Source organism: Odocoileus virginianus, chromosome 23, assembly GCF_023699985.2.
Source record: "Odocoileus virginianus isolate 20LAN1187 ecotype Illinois chromosome 23, Ovbor_1.2, whole genome shotgun sequence".
Lineage (NCBI taxonomy): Eukaryota > Metazoa > Chordata > Mammalia > Artiodactyla > Cervidae > Odocoileus > Odocoileus virginianus.
The window spans coordinates 44,151,329-44,170,979 of record NC_069696.1 but is presented as its reverse complement, the minus strand read 5'-3'; the positions used below and the strand labels follow the sequence as shown (position 1 = coordinate 44,170,979).

Genomic DNA, 19,651 nt, shown 5'->3' with positions numbered 1-19,651 from the left:
TGGGATAGTGTTCCAAGATGTCGACCATTTTTCTGTGATTTCCTTTCCCTAATTGCCCAGTCCTCTATATTCAAACCACCATATCTTTTCTGTACCAATATTTCAGGAAAAGGACAGCAGAAAACAGAAATCAGGAGACTGTTTCTGGCCTTTTGAATTAAAAAATCCAGCCCCTTAGGGCAGCAGTCCCCAAACTTTTTGGCACCAGGGACCAGTTTTGTGGAAGACTATTTTTCCATCGACTGGGGCGGGGGGGGGGGGGGGGGGGGGGTGGGGGGGGGGGTGGCGAGGGTGGTTTCAGGATGTTTCAAGTGCATTACATTTATTGTGCATTTTATCTATTGTTATTACATCAGCTATACCTCAGATCATCAGGCATTAGATCCTGGAGGTTGGGAACCCTTGCCTTAGGGGATCAGAAAGACAATGGATTTGACCCCAGGATGCAAATGCCCCTACCTCAGGGACCAGGCAGGTGTAAACAGGGTGGACACCGCTTAGTGTCAGCCAACTGCTCCCATGTAGGACTCTGGGACCACTGCTACCAGATGCTCCTCAAGAGAGACTTTTAAAAAATCAGAATTTTAAAAAGCATTACATGAAAAATTGAACTTATCACTCAATGCATGTTTTTTTCCCCCAAATCATTTATTCAACACAACTTTACTTAGGAACAAACAATAAGTTAGAACCTGAAAAGATGAAGACAAACAAGACAGTCCCTGTTCCAGGTGCTCTCTGTCAGAAGGAGAGGTAAACACATAAACAGGCTATGGGATCGAGTGATAACCTTATGTCACATGACGTTACAGAGTGACTCTCAACTGTGATCACTGGGCCAGCAGCATCAGCATCATCATCTGGGAGCCTATTAGAAATGCAAATTTGCAGACCCAAACCTACCAAATCAGAAAACCATGCTCATTTTAACAAAAAACAAAACAACAACAAAAAATTGGACTAACCTGGTGCTAGGGATGCGTGTGTGCATGCCAAGTCACTTTAGTTGTCTCCAACTCTTTGCAACCCTATGGACCATAGCCCTCCAGGCTCCTCTGTCCATGGGATTCTCCAGGCAAGAATACTAGAGTGAGTTGCTGGCCCTCCTTCAGGGGATCTCCCTGACCCAGGGATTGAACCGGTGTCTCCTGCATTGGCAGGCTAGCTGTTTACTACTATCGTCACAAGGGTTAGACATTCAGAATGGCAAATGAATATTTATAAATTTTCATAATTTACTATGGCAAAATATACTAAAATTTACCATTTCAAGTGCACAGTTCAGTGGTCTTATGTACATTCACATTGTTGTGAAACTATGACCATTTTCCATTTCCAGAATTTTGTATCTTCCTGAACTGAAACTTTGCACATACTAAACAACTGTTGATTCTCTTTTGCCTTCCCCACCTCCCCCAATGGGATTTTTTTCCCCTATTGATTCATGTAAGTTCATTTTAAATGAGGGATACCAATCCTTTCTCACCTGCCAACTTGTGTGTCTTGAAACCTATCCATGGAGATTTTTAACCATCTGTTCAGAAAATTTTAAATTTTTCATGGAATCCTAAAACTATGGCTAGAATTTTATGATTCAACCTATGAATATTTTCCTTTATGATTTCTGTGTTGCCATGCTTGAAGGCAGTCACCACTTAATGTCATGAATTTGCTCACTTTATATTTCCTTCTAAGGTTGTTAACATTTAAATATTTAATCCATATAGGATTTACTTATATATATATATATATATATATTTTTTTTTTTTTTTCCCTCTCAAAACAGCTAATCAATGGCTCCAACATAATTTTTTGGAAAAACATCTTTCCAACTGATTTAAAATGTCACCTTTTCATACTAAATTTATGCTGACATTTACTCCTGGATCTTCTGCCTAGTCCTTTCGGAATATAACACTATCTTTATTGCTGTCCTGTTATGCTCTATTCTCTAGGTAAAGTTAATTCCTCCTCATTTTGTGGTCATTTTAATGGCTGTATAGCAGTCCACCACACACGTACCTTACGTTTTTAAACCAATCCCCACCTACTAGGTATTTGGTATATTTCCTACTTTTCCATACTATACGTGTAGTTTGGGGCTAAATTAAATGAATCCTATGCTTCCGTGGCTCAAGTTGTGCAAATTCTCCTTTTATCCTTTTCTGTGAAATATTTTTAAAACAATATGCTTTTTGGCTCCAATTACGGGATAACTGGGGCTTCCCAGGCAGTGCAGTGTTTAAAAAAAAAAAAAAAAAAAAAATTCGCCTGTCAGTGCAAGAGAAGCAAGGGACACGGGTTCCATCCCTGGGTCGGGAAGATCCCCTGGGGGAGGAAATAGCAACGTACTCTAGCATTCTTGGGGCTTCCCCGGTGGCTCCGACTGTAAAGAATCTGCCTGTAATGCAGGAGACCGGGGTTTCATTCCTGAGTCGGGAAGATCTCTGGAGCCTAGGAAATCCCATGGACAGAAGAGCCTTGCGGGCTACGGTCCATAGAGTCACAAAGAGTCGACACGACTGAGCAACTAACACTTTGTAGTATTCTTTCTAGGATAATCCCATAGCAAAGGAGTCTGGCGGGCTCCTAAGGAGTCGGACTGACAGAGATCGCAGGAACCGACAACCCTGCCTGGCTTTCAGATTACCTACGCGAGACTTCCGATGGACACCAGAGGGCGCAGCTTCCCGGCTCCGCCTCAGCCACATCCGGGTTCAACCGCAGGTTCCGACTGACAGCAGGCGGAACCTTTCTTCCTCCTATTAAGTTGCGCGGCGGGGACCCTTTAAGCCACCACGCACAGCTTTCCACTGGTACTGCCGATACCTTGACGCCGGGGAGGCGCACGTGATTATTCTGCTTGCTACTTGCTTCATCGTGAGTAGCATGGACCTGCTTGCGGAAGAGTTTGGGAACCTGACCCCGGAGCAGCTGGCTGCGCCGATCCCAACTGTAGAGGTGAGTGCAGGGTAAATAGCGGAAGGGGCTGTGATGTGTCCCCGAGAGGCGTTGCCCCCAGAGTCCTGGCGGTGGAGCGGGGCGGGCCGCGGCTTCCGCGCATGCTCAGGACTCCGCGCTGGCTCGGGGTTCCGCGGGTTCACTGCCTAGCCGGCAGCTGGACCCATGTGCAATGGTTGAGCTAGGGGAGCTGGCAGGCTCCACGCTGGCCTAGCAGCCCCGCCCGCGGCTCCGGAGTTGGAGCCGTTCTAGTGTACGTGTGTTGTCAGGGGAGTACTGACTCACCCACCTTGGGGAACGTATTGCATCTTTGCTTCCTTGTAAAGGATGCTGAGGTCCAGGGAGCTTAGGTTCCCACCGCTGGCTGTGGTGTTAAAACCAAATCGTCTGAATCCCGGGTCAGTAATTTCTCCTTTTCACCGGGAACTCAAGTTTGGATTGCAAGAGTATTTTAAGTACCCAGAAAATTTACTCCAAATTTTAAGTGTTTTCTTGGGGAGTACCCCTGTAGGTTTCGTCAGCTTCTCAGAAGTTAAGGATAACTGTCCTACTCTGAGCTGCCTGATGAAGTTCAGCTGTTGATGTAATTTTATTTTCTGGAAAGGTACGTATAACTTAAAATTTTAGTTGGCATCGGTTGGGGACATGGAGAAATAGCCCAGGGAGAGATTCACGTATCGGGAACAAGACACTTGAAACCTGGAGGCATGGCCATGTGATAGTTTTGAGAAATAAAAATAAATCCAGTAGTATTGGAGTGTGAAAAAGTAGAGGAGAGATTAAAGCTGACAGATAAGGGTCCTGGTTATGAAAGGTTTTGTTAGACCTCTGAAGGAGGCCTAGGATGCTATTGACAGGTTTAAGCAGGAGAATGACTGACAAGATCAATTAATCTATTTTTTTTAATTTTTATTAGTTCCTTATTAGAGGCTAATTACTTCACAACATTGCGGTGGGTTTTGTCATACATTGACATGAATCAGCCGTGGAGTTACATGTATTCCCCATCCCAATCCCCCCTCCCACCTCCCTCTCCACCCGATTCCTCTGGGTCTTCCCAGTGCACCAGGCCAGAGCACTTGTCTCATGCATCCCCCCTGGGCTGGTGATCTGTTTCACTATAGATAATATACATGCTGTTCTCTCGAAACATCCCACCCTCGCCTTCTCCCACAGAGTCCACAAGTCTGTTCTATACATCTGAGTCTCTTTTTCTGTTTTGCATATAGGGTTATCATTACCATCTTCTAAATTCCATATATATGTGTTAGTATGCTGTAATGTTCTTTATCTTTCTGGCTTACTTCACTCTGTATAATGGGCTCCAGTTTCATCCATCTCATTAGAACTGATTCAAATGAATTCCTTTTAATGGCTGAGTAATATCCCATGGTGTATATGTCCCACAGCTTCCTCATCCATTCATCTGCTGATGGGCATCTAGGTTGCTTCCATGTCCTGGCTATTATAAACAGTGCTGCAATGAACATTGGGGTGCTCGTGTCTCTTTCAGATCTGGTTTCCTTGGTGTGTATGCCCAGAAGTGGTATTGCTGGGTCATATGGCAGTTCTATTTCCAGTTTTTTAAGAAATGTAATCTATTTCTTTATAATCATTCTGCAAATTACATTCTGAGGAATTACAATCAGTCTATTAGATTCAGTCTCCGAGCTCCTTCGTACATGCTGATTTTCATCAGGTGATACTGGATTTTTAACTTTGTTTGTTTGTTTGTAAATTGGAGTATAGCTGGTTTGAATTTTTAACTCTTGAACTGCTATTTAAGAGCCAGCATTTACTGAGCACTTACTATGTGCCAGCTCTGTTCAAACCTAATGAGCATTATGTTATTTAATCCTATGAAGCAAGTAATATTTTTGTCCCATTTTGCCAGTGAAGATTTTTAAGACCCAGAGAAGTTAAGTAACTAACCCAGTGTCAGAAGGCCATTAAGTGACTGTTGGGGATTTTGGATTTCAGCAGACTCCAGAGCTCCTGACCTTAACTGCTGACTGAACTGCTTCTCCAGAGAGCTGTAGGATTTCTGTTTCTTCTCTGAATTTGCACAGCCGTGAAGGGACCAGTAACATGCTTCCAGTCTTCTGATTTAGAAATAAGAGCTCCTCTTCTTGACCCTCTGCATCCAGTCCATCATCCCATCTTAAGGGCCCCAACTACAAAATGTACTCAATTCTGACATTCCCACTGTTCTCCAAGTCAGCCACTGTCATCTCTTACTTCCTTGGCTTCTAACTTGCCCCATTCCAGTCTGTTCTCTGCTCTGTCACCAGGGCCATCAGTTTAAACATGCAGATATGTTCACATTGCTCCCTTGGTTAAAATTCTTCAGTCTGCCCATTGCTCTCAGGGCAACAAAAATCTAGTCTTTACCATATTGTTAAGGCTTTTCTCAATCTGGCCACTGCTTACTCTCTAATTTGTTTCTCCCCACCTGTCCCCTCCCCACCCCAACTCCTCAGGCTCTTTCTGCTCTCCTCATGTAGCCCATTCTGGCCTGTCTTTCGTTCTTCTTTGGAGATTTACATCCAGTAAAATGCAGAAGTACTTACTTAGTGTTCATTTACATTAGTTTTTGCAGTTATGTATACCCAAGTAACTACCACCCCATACAAGATATAGAACATTTTCATCATTGCACAAAGTGCCCTTTTCAGTCTGAGCCCTACGCCACCATTTGATTCCTGTCATCATAGGTTAGTTTTGCCAGACTCATTTCTTTCGTGTGTGTGTGTGTGTGTGTGTGTGTGTGTGTGTGTGTGTTGATGTTTGATAGAAACCAAAAAAATTCTGTAAAAGCAATTATCCTTCAATTAAAAAAAATTTTGTTTTGAAAAAGATGACTTTTTTTAAGAGTAGTTTTAAGTTCAGAGCAAAATTGAGAGGAAGATACAGAGATTTTCTATTTACCCCTGCCCCCACTTACCTTTTCTTCAAAAATGTTTTTCCATTTTCCAGATTGTCTGCCTCCCTCTCTGGCCACTCCTCGATTCTCTTTGCTCAGTGTGCTTTCTGCTGCTCTAAATGGTGGAGTGTTTCTGATCTCACGTCATGGAGCTCCTCTCCACCTACACTCTGTAGGTGATCTCGTCTGTTTCATGACTTCCCCTGCCATCGTCTGCTGACTTTCCCTGATTTAGGTCTCCAGGGCACTCTTCCCAAGTTCCAGACTGATTTGTTGTCTATTTGGCATCTCCACCTGCATGTCTAATGGATATCTCAAACTTAACCTGCCGCCAGCCATGTTAAGAAGGTTGCCCCTTCACGAAACCTGCTGCTCCGGCAGCATCCCTGCCTCCTCATCTCCAGAAATGGCAGCACTAGGGTATCAGCCTCAATTCCTCTTTCTCAGATTCCTGCATCTCATCTGCTATCAAGTCCTGTTGACTAACTTCACATCGTGTTTTCCTCGGCAACAGTTTCTCACTATCTGTATTGTTGTTAGCCTAGAGTTTTGCAAACTCCTAGATGATCCCTCTGCATCTAACTGTGTCTTTTCTCACCCCAGCAGCTGGAGTGATCCAGTTAAAATGGATCACATCATCTTGTCACTCTTTTGTTCAAAACCTTCTAGCACTTGTCTGTTGCCTAAAGTCAAAAAATTTTACAGTTTCTTACAAGGTCTTACATGATCCTTGGGCTCTTACTCAGAAACTGTATTTTCTTACTTTAGACTCAGTTCTAACCATTTGTCAGATTTCCCATGAACAGGTTAGATACCATTCATGAAGAGTTGTATCATGGTAGGCTGTTTACAATCTCAGGAAGGTGTGAAGAGCAGGCCTAAGAGCTGAATATGGCAGTTTGCAGCTGTTTAAAATAGGTGAACACTGGGTGATATCTTTCTTCAGCCTGGGCTCTGACCAGGTGCTAGTTGAGGAAAAATAGGAGGGAGAAAAAACTCCCTTTGGATTGAAAGACCCAGATTCCCCACCAAACTTTCTGAAACTTACTAATACTTTCCCTTTCTCAAACTGGCAAACCCTGCTTACTCAGGAAGAGTCATGAGAATAAAATAAAGATGAAAACTGCTTGGAATCTTGAGTCATCAAAAAGAGATTAAAGTATATTCTGTTTAAGAAATCTGTGGTTTATATATGCTTGTGTGTATGCATGTGCATGTACAGTACATATATGATTGGCATAAAAAGGTTACAATGTAAAAATTGTTCTTTTTGTTTCCACTTCCTTTCTTTTGCTTACTGTGATAAAGTAAGTCACTTTTGGTACATTAAAATAACCTCATGAAAATATTGTGATTGCTGACACAGAGTTCTGATACTTTTATTCTTCTGATTCACAGGAAAAATGGCGGCTGCTTCCAGCATTTTTAAAGGTAATTAATATCTAATAACAGTTATTTTTCCAATCAAGAGTCAAGAAATAAGCCTTTTTTAAAATTAAATTTTTGTCACCAACATTTTTTGACTTTGTACAATTGTGCACTTTTCTAAGTTGTAGAAATATGAGAAATTATAAGGCAGTAACCCTGTCTATAAAGTACTAGGTAGGGGATTGTAATCTAATTTTAGAGGTGGGAAGTAGTTTACATTGCCGCTTGGCATAGGACTAATACAAACCAAGGTGCTGCTGGCAGAAGACTGATGCCGCAGGTGGTCAGAAAGGGCCTCCTAAAGGAGGTGAGACGTAAACCACACCCTCAGAGGAGCGGAGGACTTCCCACTTGGCTCAGTGGCCTGGCAGAGTGTAGTCCACGGGGTTGCAGAAGAGTCGGACACGACTTAGCTGCTAAACAACAGCAACGAGAGGAAAGGAATTACCTAAGCTGAAAGATAGCGTGCGGGGAGCATGGCTTAATAAAAGTCCTCAAGAGGAGGATCCACGGGGTCCGTTGAAAACAGAGTCCAGTCTGCTTGGCTGGAGTGGATGAGTCGTTCAGACAAAGGAAGTACAGATTTTAAAGTTCCTATTATCATTGAATTTCAGTTTTAAAGAGCTAATGCTAAATAGTAGCAGGTTCCACAATGAGAGACCACTTGACACCCAGTAGGATGGCTGTAGTCAAGAAAGACAGACAATAACAAGTGCTGGTGGGGATGCCGAACAATTAGAACCCTCACACTCTGCTAATGGAGACGCAGCCGCTTTGGAAAGCAGCCTGGCAGTTTGTCAAATGGTTGAACATAGAGTTACTGTATAATCCTACAATTCTACTCCTAGGTATTTACCGAAGAGGAACAAAATCATGTGTCCATGCAAAAATTTGTACACAGATGTTCATAGCAGCATTATTTATAATAGCCAAAAATAGAAACAACTCGAATACCAACTGATGGATGACTAAATGAAATATGATATATCCATACAATGTAATGTTTTTGGCAATAGAAAGTGCCAATACATGCTACAACGTGGATGAATCTTGGAAACATGCTCAGTGAAAGAGTAGAGGGTTGAAAAATGTGTTGCGTTTTTTCCATCTCAGTTCTGTATTATTGGCAGAAGGGAGCGTGCTGGCAGATGAGGCTGGGAATCTTTAAGGCCAGATTTCTGACCAGTTTTTACGGTCCATGGGCTGCTGAAGAGTCTGGAAAGCATGTCTGTGAGAAATAGTGGAAGAGCCTCTTCAGCCTAGAAGAGAGGACCTAAAAGAGATGTGAGAACTAAATGAACTGTGGTGGAGAAAACATTTTCTTCAGAAAAGACAATTAAGCCCATGGGGGGAAACTGCGGGATGTTAGACTACAGATCATTATGAGTTAACTTTTCCCCCCAGCAATCAGGACTATTTCAAAATGGAATAGCTGCTTAGTAAGCCAGTGAGATCCCTCAAAAGAGGTGTAATTAAAGCAGAGGCCCTGTGATGCTTTCTGTTGGGTGTATTCTAGAAGTGTTGAGCTAATTGTGTTTGAACATTAATGTAAAAAGTTGAACACTTACAGTCCTTTTAAATCCTAAGACTTTGGAGTCTGTGTTTAGCATTTCAGGGTTTTTCCCAGCAGCACACAGCACTGTCTGTGTAGCTGTATTACTTTTGAGATGAAAGGCAGTCACTGGAGCTGATCTGTTCGTGGGTCCCTGGGATTCACCTTGCTTCCAATTTTAAATGCATTTATTTTTGGTTTCCTTAATAGAGATCCTTATTTTTCCCCCTCATTCTTCTAAAAGTGATATGAAAGACCAGATATGGGGAAATCATAAAATCGCTTACATAGGAGCAAGAAAAAAAGAAAATAGGAATTGTTTGGGGGTTGGAGAGATGATGCTTGATTGCTGTATTTTTTTCTTGGATTTTCTTTCCTGCCTAATTTGTTAGCTCATGTGAAGTCATTAGGTATATATCTTGAATTCCAAACATCAGGTTGTTTTTCAGGGAGGAAAGTTTGAGGGTGTTCTAGTAAGATGGAGGAGAAATGGAATGAGGACATGAAAATAGAAAATTTTGCCAAGTAAAATTCATGGATTTTTTGTGGTCACTTTGGTTTTGGGGAAAATTTATAGATCAGGTTAAAGCCCATTGTGTAATCTGCTATTTCATTGCTAACCTGCTTTTATTTTTTATCCATTTAGGTGAAAGGCCTTGTGAAACAGCATATAGATTCATTTAACTATTTCATTAATGTAGAGGTAAGCATCAGATCTTGGGAAAGGATATGATTACGAATGAACTGGAAGCCAGAGTCTTTCCTCATGTTACTCTTTCCATTGCAGATAAAGAAAATAATGAAAGCCAATGAAAAGGTTACAAGTGATGCTGACCCCATGTGGTACTTAAAGTAAGGAACTGACTCCTCTTAGTTTGGTATTTTGATCATGTTTAACATTTTTGTGTGTGTGTGTCTGGTATTCTTTTATAGTGATCGTAGTTGCTATCCAAATTCTTTTAACATAATTCTCCTTTTTTGTTTTGAATAGGAAGATAATTATCAAATGTTCAATTTTTAATTGGTAAGCTAATGATAACAAGTAGATATGAGTGAAAAGTTACTGAAACTTAGGTTTAAGCCTTTCTTAAAAACAATTTTAGACTTAAAGAATTAGAAAAATAGGACAGAGTTCCCATGTTACCCTTCACCCAATTTATGCTGATGTTAACATCTTATGGAGTCATAGCACAATTAGCCACACTGGGAAATCAGCACTGATACAATACTGTCAACTAATGTTAGTTTTCCCACAGATGTCCTTTATCTGGTCCAGGATTCAGTCCAGGACCTGCGTCGGTCCGGGTGGCAGATGTCTCCTTTGTTCTCTCCAGCCTGTGGCAGCTCGTCAAGTTCTCTTAGTCTTGGTCTTTCACGTGACCTTGACATGTTTTTGACCTTGACACTTTTGAAGAATTCTGGTCAGTTGTTTTGTAGAAGGTCCTCACTTTGGGTGGGTGCGTTGTTGTTTGCTCATGGCTGTGATGGTTTTTCCCTTTTTGGCCTCGGAAGCGATGCTTTATATCTCTTACTGCACCATATCAGGTGGTATAGATGTCAGTCTGTTTTATGATTGGTGATTTTAACTTCGTTCACTTGGTTAAGGTGGTATCTTCCAGGTTTCTCCACAGTAAAGTTGCTATCTTTGCTTTAGTAATCAATCACTGTCTTACAGGGTGATCCTTTGAGACTATGCAAGTGTCTCATTTGTCATACTGTTTTACCTACCACTTTAGCATGCATTGGTGGTTTTTACCTTTAAAAGTAATTACTTTGGTATTTACCTAGTGGCCAGTATCTTTTTCTATCATTCCTTCTACATTAATGTTAGAATTCTACTGTGAGAAGAGCTTTTCTCTTCCCCTCAGTTTCTATCTGTTCACTTCAGTTTAGTTCAGTTCAGTCGCTCAGTTGTGTCCGATTCTTTGCAACCCCATGGACTGCAGTACGCCAGGCCTCCCTGTCCATCACCAGCTCCCAGAGTCTACTCAAACTCATGTCCATTGAGTCGGTGATGCTATCCAACCATCTCATCCTCTATCGTCCCCTTCTCCTCCCTCCTTCAATCTTTCCCAGCATCAGGGTCTTTTCAAATGAGTCAGCTCTTCACATCAGGTGGCCAAAGTATTGGAGTTTCAGCTTCAGCATCATTCATTATTCTAATGAATATTCAGGACTGATTTCCTTTAAGATGGACTGGTTGGATCTCCTTGCAGTCCAAGGGACTCTCAAGAATCTTCTTCAACACCACAGTTCAAAAGCATCAGTTCTTTGGCGCTCAGCCTTCTTTATAGTCCAGCTCTCACATCCATACATGACTACTCAAAAAACCATAGCTTTGACTAGATGGACCTTTGTTGGCAAAGTAATATCTCTGCTTTTTAATAAGCTGTCTAGGTTGGTCATAACTTTTCTTCCAAGGAGTAAGCATCTTTTAATTTCATGGCTGCAGTCCCCATCTCCAGTGATTTTGGAGCCCCCAAAAATAAAGTCTGTCACTGTTTCCAATGCTTCCCCTTCTATTTACCATGAAGCGATGGGACTGGATGCCATGATCTTAGTTTTCTGAATGTTGTTTTAAGCCAACTTTTTCACTCTTCTCTTTCACTTTCATCAAGAGGCTCTTTAGTTCTTCTTTGCTTTCTGCTATAAGTGTGGTATCATCTGCATATCTGAGGTTATTGATATTTCTCCTGGAAATCTTGATTCCAACTTGTGCTTCATTCAGCCCAGCATTTCTCATGATGTACTCTTCATTTAAGTTAAATAAGCAGGGTGGCAGTATACAGCCTTGACGTACTCCATTCCCAATTTGGAACCAGTCTGTTCCATGTCCAGTTCTAACTGTTGCTTCTTTACCTGCATACAGATTTCTCAGGTGGTCTGGTATGCCCATCTCTTTCAGAATTTTCCACAGTTTATTGTGATCCACATAGTCAAAGGCTTTGGCATAGTCAATAAAGCACTTGATTTCCTGGAACTCTCTTGCTTTTTGGATGATGCACCGGATGTTGGCAATTTGCTCTCTGGTTCCTCTGCCTTTTCTAAATCCAGCTTGAACATCTGGAAGTTCACAATTCATGTATTGCTGAAGCCTGGCTTGGAGAATTTTGAGCATTACTTTGCTAGCATGTGAGATGAATGCAATTGTGTGGTAGTATGAGCATTCTTTGGCATTGCCTTTCTTTGGGATTGGAATGAAAACTTACCTTTTCCAGTCCTGTGGCCACTGCTGAGTTTTCCAAATTTGTTGGCATATTGAGCGCAGCACTTTCACAGCATCATCTTTTAGAATTTGAAATAACTGGAACTCCATCACCTCCTCTAGCTTTGTTCGTAGTGATGCTTCCTAAGACCCTCTTGACTTAGCATTCCAGGATGTTTGACTCTAGGTGATTGATCACACCATTGTGATTATCTGGGTCATGAAGATCTTTTTTGTATAGTGCTTCTGTGTATTCTTGCCACCTCTTTTTAATATCTTCTGCTTCTGTTAGGTCCATACCACTTCTGTCCTTTATTGAGCCCGTCTTTGCATGAAATGTCCCCTTGGTATCTCTAATTTTCTTGAAGAGATCTCTAGTCTTTCCTGTTCTATTGTAATTTTATTTAAATCAATATGAACTCATAGATAGTTATTTTATTATTTACATCATAATCCAGTACTGTCATTATTTTATTTCTCAAATAGTCCCAGATTTGGCCATAGGAAGCTTCCATCGAGTTGACCTTTTAACATGCCCCTGTTTCGAGCACTCCTTTACTTCTGGTACCATGAGATGTGGTTCATGTAGTATTTTCCCTGTTCCAGCCTGGAATCAATCATTTTTCCAAGTATCCTTAGTCTCCTTTATTGGAGAGTAGTCTTTTAGGCACCAGGATTTGGGTACTGAAGTCTCAGTAGACAGAGCTATACCTATTGTTTATTCAGTCCTAGGATACATAGAAAGTAGTTTCAGAATTGTTAATTCACCACTCTGTGGGAATAAAATTTACTAATATTTGTATGTTGCCTTTCTTACAAGAATGATAGAAAACTATAGATACTCTTGCATTTGCTTTTTTTCTTAAGTATCATTTTTAGGAAGCTATAATTTCAGTATTTTTGTTGAGAGATTTACCGTATTTTTTTAAGAAGTCAGCTTGATGGTATTTCCTCTCCTTTGTAAACCGTGTGTTCTATGACTTCAGAATCTCCAATTGTAATTTTTTAATTTGCATCCTGTGCAAGATAAGCATTTGTCAAAAGTGTAATCTCGTATTTGGAAGGAAAATAGCTTGATTGTGTATATGTTCTTTGAAGAAGTATAATTGATTCTGGAATAACTTGCCTTTCAGATATCTTAATATCTATGTCGGGCTCCCTGATGTTGAAGAAAGCTTCAACGTAACTAGACCAGTGTCCCCTCATGAGGTAATTACCAACCATAATTTAATTGGATTCATTTGGCTTAATTGGAAGAGTCAGTGCCCTTAAAATAAATTCTTAAAAAATGATTTAAAGATAGGGGAAAAAAGTATTCTCCAAAAAGGGAGAAGACAACTAATTCAAAGTAGTTCAAGAAGGCTGACGCTGAGGAAAGCTCACGGGTGTTACTGCAGTTAGAGAAAGAGGATGCAAAGGTTTCTTGGAGGGATTTTGACTCTTGGAGAGATAGGGAGCGTGGGAGAGTCAGGTGGGTGGGCAGTCATGGGGCCCACAGCAAGACTAGGGGTGCAGGTATCATAGGCTCTGCCATGCAACTCTATTCCTATTGATAGCAGAGAGCATCCGAGGGGGACAGAGGGGTCCTTGAGGCAGTTTTGGGGTCCTGTCCAGTTTCATTCCCATTTGAAGGGATTGTTAAGACCATGAATATCTGCCTATCATGGCTATTACATTCAGTTCAGTTCAGTTGCCCAGTCGTGTCCAACTCTTTGCCTCCTCATGAATCACAGCACGCCAGGCCTCCCTGTCCATCACCAACTCCCGGAGTTTACTCAAACTCATGTCCATCGAGTCGGTGATGCCATCCAACCATCTCATCCTCTGTTGTCCCCTTCTCCTCCTGCCCCCAATGCCTCCCACCATAGTTTTATTAAAAAAGAAAACATGATAATATTTATATAGTACTCTGTACCAGCACCATTCTAAAATATATATTCACACTTTTAGGAATTAAAGTTACTCACATGACTGAGATACAGAAAATTTATTTAAAACTTAATTGGTAGAACCAGGATTTGAACACAGGCCAGAGTCATGCCAGCCTGCCTTCTGTCAGGCCTGAAGAAGGCTTGATCTAATTAAATAAATGGTATAAACAATGCTTACTGGTCAATAATAGGGCTTCACAGTAGCTCAGATGGCAGAGAATCTGCCTGCAGTATGGGAGACCCGGGTTTCCGTCTCTGGATTGGGAAGATCCCCTGGAGAAGGAAATGGCAACCTACTCCAGTGTTCTTGCATGGAGAATTTCATGGATAGAGGAACCTGGCGGGCTACAGGCCATGAGGTCGTGAAGAATTGGACATAACTGAGGTGACTGTTTTAAAACCCTAGGCACTATTAGGCTAGAAAAAAGTTTGTATCTGTCTTTGCTTTAATAAAAGCCCACGAGAGGATTCAGCATCATGAACTGTATGACTGAGGTTCAGAGGAATTCTCTTTTTGAGACCACAAGTCATCTGATGACCTTCAATATATTAGAGAAGTCTTTGGAAGATTCTGGTGTGTTTCCTGTGTCCAATCATGGCCCAGGCAAGGGCATGACTTAGTGAGTCGTGGCCACGTAAAAGTAAAGCTCGCACTGACCATTCCAAAAGTTCTGCAAGTGACTCAGAAAGTGTTAGAATGATGTGTTGAGTGATTGCGCTCTGACATGCCACTTGCAAAGGAATTTTGTGATATAGTTTAGCTTATTTGAAGAAGACAAGGAGATTCATTAAATTTTTTGTTTGTGTGTGGACACACTTCAGTCGTGTGTGTGTGTGTGTGTGTGTATTCAGTCTCTGAACTGGTTGTTAACTGTTTGAGTAAACCAGCCACACTGATGACTTTCCAAGGTCCCAGTTTGCAAAGTAGGCTCTAATGGTTTCAAAGATGTGGGAGGAGACTGGTGATAACATCAGGTCAGGGAGAAGAGACTCCGTCCAAGATTATTGTCCCGTTTCTGGGCTGGCAGGGGCAGGGATGCTGTGGCAATGTCTAGATTCATGGTTGGCATTGTCCCCTCATGGAAAAGGTAAGGTCATAACTCCCAGTTCCCTTAAGGCAGCACGGGAGCAGCTGGGTACCATGGAGGTCAGAGTCCAGCATGGGCCTTACTTCTGCTTAAGATTGGCTCTTCGAGGCTGTTGGGACCCATTCTTGCCCCAGAGGAGGAGCAGTGATTGTCTGATTCTCTTCCAGTGCCGATTGCGCGACATGACCTACTCTGCTCCCATCACGGTGGATATCGAGTACACCCGAGGCAGCCAGAGGATCATCCGTAATGCCTTACCCATTGGCAGGTGAGGTTGACGCTGCCTGCATTGTGGCCCTGTGAGGTCTCCCCTGAGCAGTACTGGCGCACTCCTTGCCCCATTCTCTCATCTGAATGTGGGGGAAATGGAGCCTACTTCACCGGGTTGCTTTATGGGTCCAGTGAGTCAGTACGTGTAAAACACTTGGAGCAGCGTCCATCACGTTGTTATGTTTCAGTTGTGAAGTTAAGGAAACCACTTCGGTTTCCTCCTGTAACTCCAAGCTGTTAGGGAAGCACCAGGTAAGATAGCATTTCATTCAACTCTCCTGGGCCCGTCTTGGTGGATTTTTGCATATTTTGAGTTTTCTTGGAAGAATGAATGTTCATAGCAGTATTTAGGGGAGAAGTTATTTGCCCAGGACAAGTTTGGAAATGATAGCACCAGCTGGCATTTTTGCTGCCTGCTTTTCCTAATTAGAGAAATGTATCAACTCTCCTGTGGAAATGGATCCGATCCACAATATTGTATATTTAATGATGATGTTGGAAAACACAATGCAACTCATTGCCACTCAAGTGTTGCCCCTTGCCTCAAAAGAACTTAATAAACATGCGTTTGTTTATTATTAGGCCAGGAGCTCAGTAAATATCCATTTGTTCATCAAATATGCACCAGCTACCTGGTACTGTCACGTGCTATGCTGGTACCTCTGTCAGGTAAATAGAAGATACTTAAGACATTGCTCACTTGGCTACATTCTCTTCATTCTTCACTTAGAAATAGGGATATTAAACAATTTTTAATCTTTGTTTTAACACAACTGTTAATCAGGGTTAAAAGAGAAGAGCTTCTCTCTTATAAATGGACCAGAGTTGTGTCCAGTTAAATGTTCTTTTTCAGAATTGCCTGGTTAGTTCTGAGAGTCTCTGGTTCCTTACACTTTGATTCATAGTGCTGTCTCTACGTGACCAAGGCGAGTGGCTTTGTTTTCCACAAAAGACTTGCCGCCATTTGTTGACAGTCACTCAGGATTGTCTGCAAAGTTGAAGGGAACCGTGGATTTGGGTTTTTGTTTTCTGTACCAGAAAAACGGTGTGCCTGAGGATGTACTTCGTTTCACTCAGCTCTCTCCCACAATACCATCCCTCTGCCTTTCCTCAAATGTCCAACAGGAATGCAGACCCCTCAGTGGTGTGTGCACTGGCCAGCTTGTGTTCTGTTCAGCCTTTTTGCCAGTGACCATCTGAATATGATATTTTCTTTTTGTTTTATTTTAAACAGAATGCCCATAATGCTGCGTAGTTCAAACTGTGTTCTTACAGGAAAAACACCAGCAGAATTTGCTAAACTGAATGAATGTCCTTTAGATCCAGGTAGGTGTGATTTCTTAGATTTCCCCTCCACTTCCTTCTTTTATTTTTGTTTTTGCTTTTGTTTTGCTCTTGCTGTTGATTTACCATTTTTATCTCAGAAACAAGATCAGCCTTTCTTCTTTTAGTGAATTAGGACAAAATTTTGTTTGCAAAACATAAAGCAGTTTGGTTTCAACTTTATTCTGTTAGTTTGCATTTTTAAAGGTATGTTGTTTCCTCTTTTATTTCAGGCTTAAAACTTTAATACCTCAGTTCAGTTCAGTTCAGTTCAGTCGCTCAGTCGTGTCCGACTCTTTGTGACCCCATGAACCGCATCACGCCAGGCCTTCCTGTCCATCACCATCTCCCGGAGTTTACCCACACTCATGTCCATTGAGTCAGTGATGCCATCTGACCATCTCATCTCCTGTTGTCCCCTTCTCCTCCTGCCCTCAATCTTTCCCAACATTAGGATCTTTTTAGATGAGTCAGCTCTTCGCATCAGGTGGCCAAAATGTTGGAGTTTCAGCTTCAACATCAGTCCTTCCAATGAACACCCAGGACGTTCTGGCTTATTGCTATGGTTTATCAGGCTGTCTCTTTGCTCAGTGGTGTCTTTTAGTATGCTTAAAAATTCAAGAATCATCTCACGAAATTCTTTGTCTATCTCATCTGAAAAGACACAAGAAGCTCACTTCCGGCTGTTTTGAATGCTGTATCAGGGCAAAAAATGAGTCTTCTGTTTAAATTTTTTGAAGTTATATTTTCGTACTTATTTCTAGGCAGTTTTTTTTAAGCTTCATGCTTAGCAGTTTACAGAATGTTATTTTAATTCCTTAATTCATGTTTCACTTTGATTTAGTTTATGGTTAATCTAGTTCCTTTATAGTTGCATGTATTGTTTCCCTGATAGCTTAGTTGGTAAAGAATCAGCCTGCAATGCAGGAGACCCTGGTTCAATCCCTGGGTCAGGAAGATTCACTGGGGAAGGGATAGGCCACCCACTCCAGTATTTTTGGGCTTCCCTTGTGGCTCAACTGGTAAAAGAATCTGCCTGCAATGCTGGAGACCTGGGTTCAATCCCTGGGTTGGGAAGATCCCCTGGAGAAGGTAAAGGTTACCCACTCCAGTATTCTGGCCTGGAGAATTCCATGGACTGTATAGACCATGGGATCACAAAGAGTCAGACACGACTGAGTGACTGGTGTAGAATCCCAGAAGGTTTTGGAAAGAGGATAACACAGAATGTGAGTTCACTAGAGCAATAATAGGATGTTTTTCATAAGTCAAATATATTGCCTTGTTTTTGCTTATATGCTGAATGTAAAACAGTCTTACTTTATCCTGTTCTGAATTGTGTGCAAAAAAGTGTAACATAATGTTTTATGAGTTTTGTCAAGTATAGAATATATTTTGGAAACCTGCTCTTAATCTGCCATTGTCAGTGATTTGTTGGAAAACTTGGAGCGAATTTTAATTTATACTGAAGATTGTCAGTTATTTCTGTGCTTAGAAAATCTGAAGACTAATTTATTTGGCTTTTTTTAAAATTCACTTCTCATATGTCAGGACCTGATGATCCATAGACCAATAAGATGCATTCCTTGTCCTCCAGAAATTTATCTTGTGGCTCATTTGTTTAAATCATGTGCTGAGACTGTTAATTTGTAAAACAATATTGACAAACCCCTTTAAATTAAGGAAATGGCAGCCTACTCCAGTATTCTTGTCTGGAGAATTCCATGGACAGAGGAGCCTGACAGGCTACAGTCCACAGGGTTGCAAAGAGTCGGACACGACTGAACTACTGTCTCCCCGTACCATAACATGATGGTATTGAATTGGCTGAAAAGTTCGTTTGGATTTTCCTATGTTATAGAAAAATACACATTAACCTTTTGGCCAACCCAACAGAAAGACTAGGAGTTTGCTGTCACTGCTCAGTTGCGCTGTTGGAAGAATGGCTGGTGATGCTTTTCTTGTTTCCCTCTGGCAGGGGGCTACTTCATCGTTAAAGGAGTAGAAAAAGTTATTCTTATCCAAGAGCAACTGTCTAAGAACAGGATCATTGTGGAGGCCGACAGAAAAGGGGCTGTGGGTGCTTCAGTTACCAGGTATGGATGGCAGAGTTGGTGTTCTTACGAAATATTGATCATCCCATTGGTGTCAGATGGCTATCACTGAATACAGAGGTAGCCAGTTATTTCTCTTCTGTAACAGGGAGTGTGATGTTTAAACTAAACTATCTGTCAATCAATTGGTTGTGTAAGTCTGTATCATAGAGTATTGATTTAAAATTTTCAGTGATGAAAAGTATGAGACATTGTTCAAAAGGCCATTAGTTATTTTATCCAAGTTGAACTTGGCTGCAGTCCATGGGGTCTCAAAGAATTGGACATGACTAAGCGACTAACACACAGTATTAAAGGAACTTTTTCAAAAAGGTAAACGTTCTGGGAATAAAAAACATGTGGCATGGTTAAGATGTCAGTATGAAATAGTGTTTCTATTCTGATGCCTTATAATGAACTGCTCAGCTTAGAGTTTCAGAATTTTTCTTTCTGGTGAAGAGGCAGCTAACAATAATGCCCATTTGTTGAGCAGTTAGTAGGAGCCAGAGAGTGTATTAGGTGTGTTATATGTATTTGTCGCCTCTGCCCTCCATGATAAGTGCAGTTATTTTCAGGTGAGTAACAGGCCTTGCTCACAGGTTGACACTGATCATCAGAGGAAGCCAGCATTTGGATCAAGATGTAATAATTCTGGAACCCACATCTTCCTGTTGTATGCAGCTTTTGAAGCCAGGGCAATCAGGATTTGAATCCCACAGTTGTTTACTAGCCATAAGGCACTTGGGAGTGAAATTACAGTACTTAACTTCTCTAAGCCTTGGTTTCTTTCATACATGATTTAGGGATAACACTACAAAATAAGTGTTAGTATGTAGGAGATTACAGCTAATGTTCATAGAGTGAATAACAGTGCACA

The 19,651-nt window shown here is 41.5% G+C and overlaps 1 protein-coding gene across 1 annotated transcript in view; it reads left to right on the top strand.

The window, feature by feature from the left end:
* The first annotated feature begins 2,768 nt into the window (after positions 1 to 2,768).
* The window catches only part of POLR3B (RNA polymerase III subunit B), a 109,763-nt gene continuing 92,880 nt past the window's right edge, over positions 2,769 to 19,651 (top strand). Inside the window, exons 1-8 of the mRNA XM_070454011.1 lie at positions 2,769 to 2,961; positions 7,283 to 7,315; positions 9,511 to 9,567; positions 9,652 to 9,716; positions 13,203 to 13,278; positions 15,256 to 15,356; positions 16,593 to 16,684; positions 18,660 to 18,777. Coding sequence (XP_070310112.1) covers positions 2,890 to 2,961; positions 7,283 to 7,315; positions 9,511 to 9,567; positions 9,652 to 9,716; positions 13,203 to 13,278; positions 15,256 to 15,356; positions 16,593 to 16,684; positions 18,660 to 18,777 — 614 coding nt within the window. The 5' untranslated portion in view covers positions 2,769 to 2,889. The remainder of the gene's footprint in view (positions 2,962 to 7,282; positions 7,316 to 9,510; positions 9,568 to 9,651; positions 9,717 to 13,202; positions 13,279 to 15,255; positions 15,357 to 16,592; positions 16,685 to 18,659; positions 18,778 to 19,651) is intronic.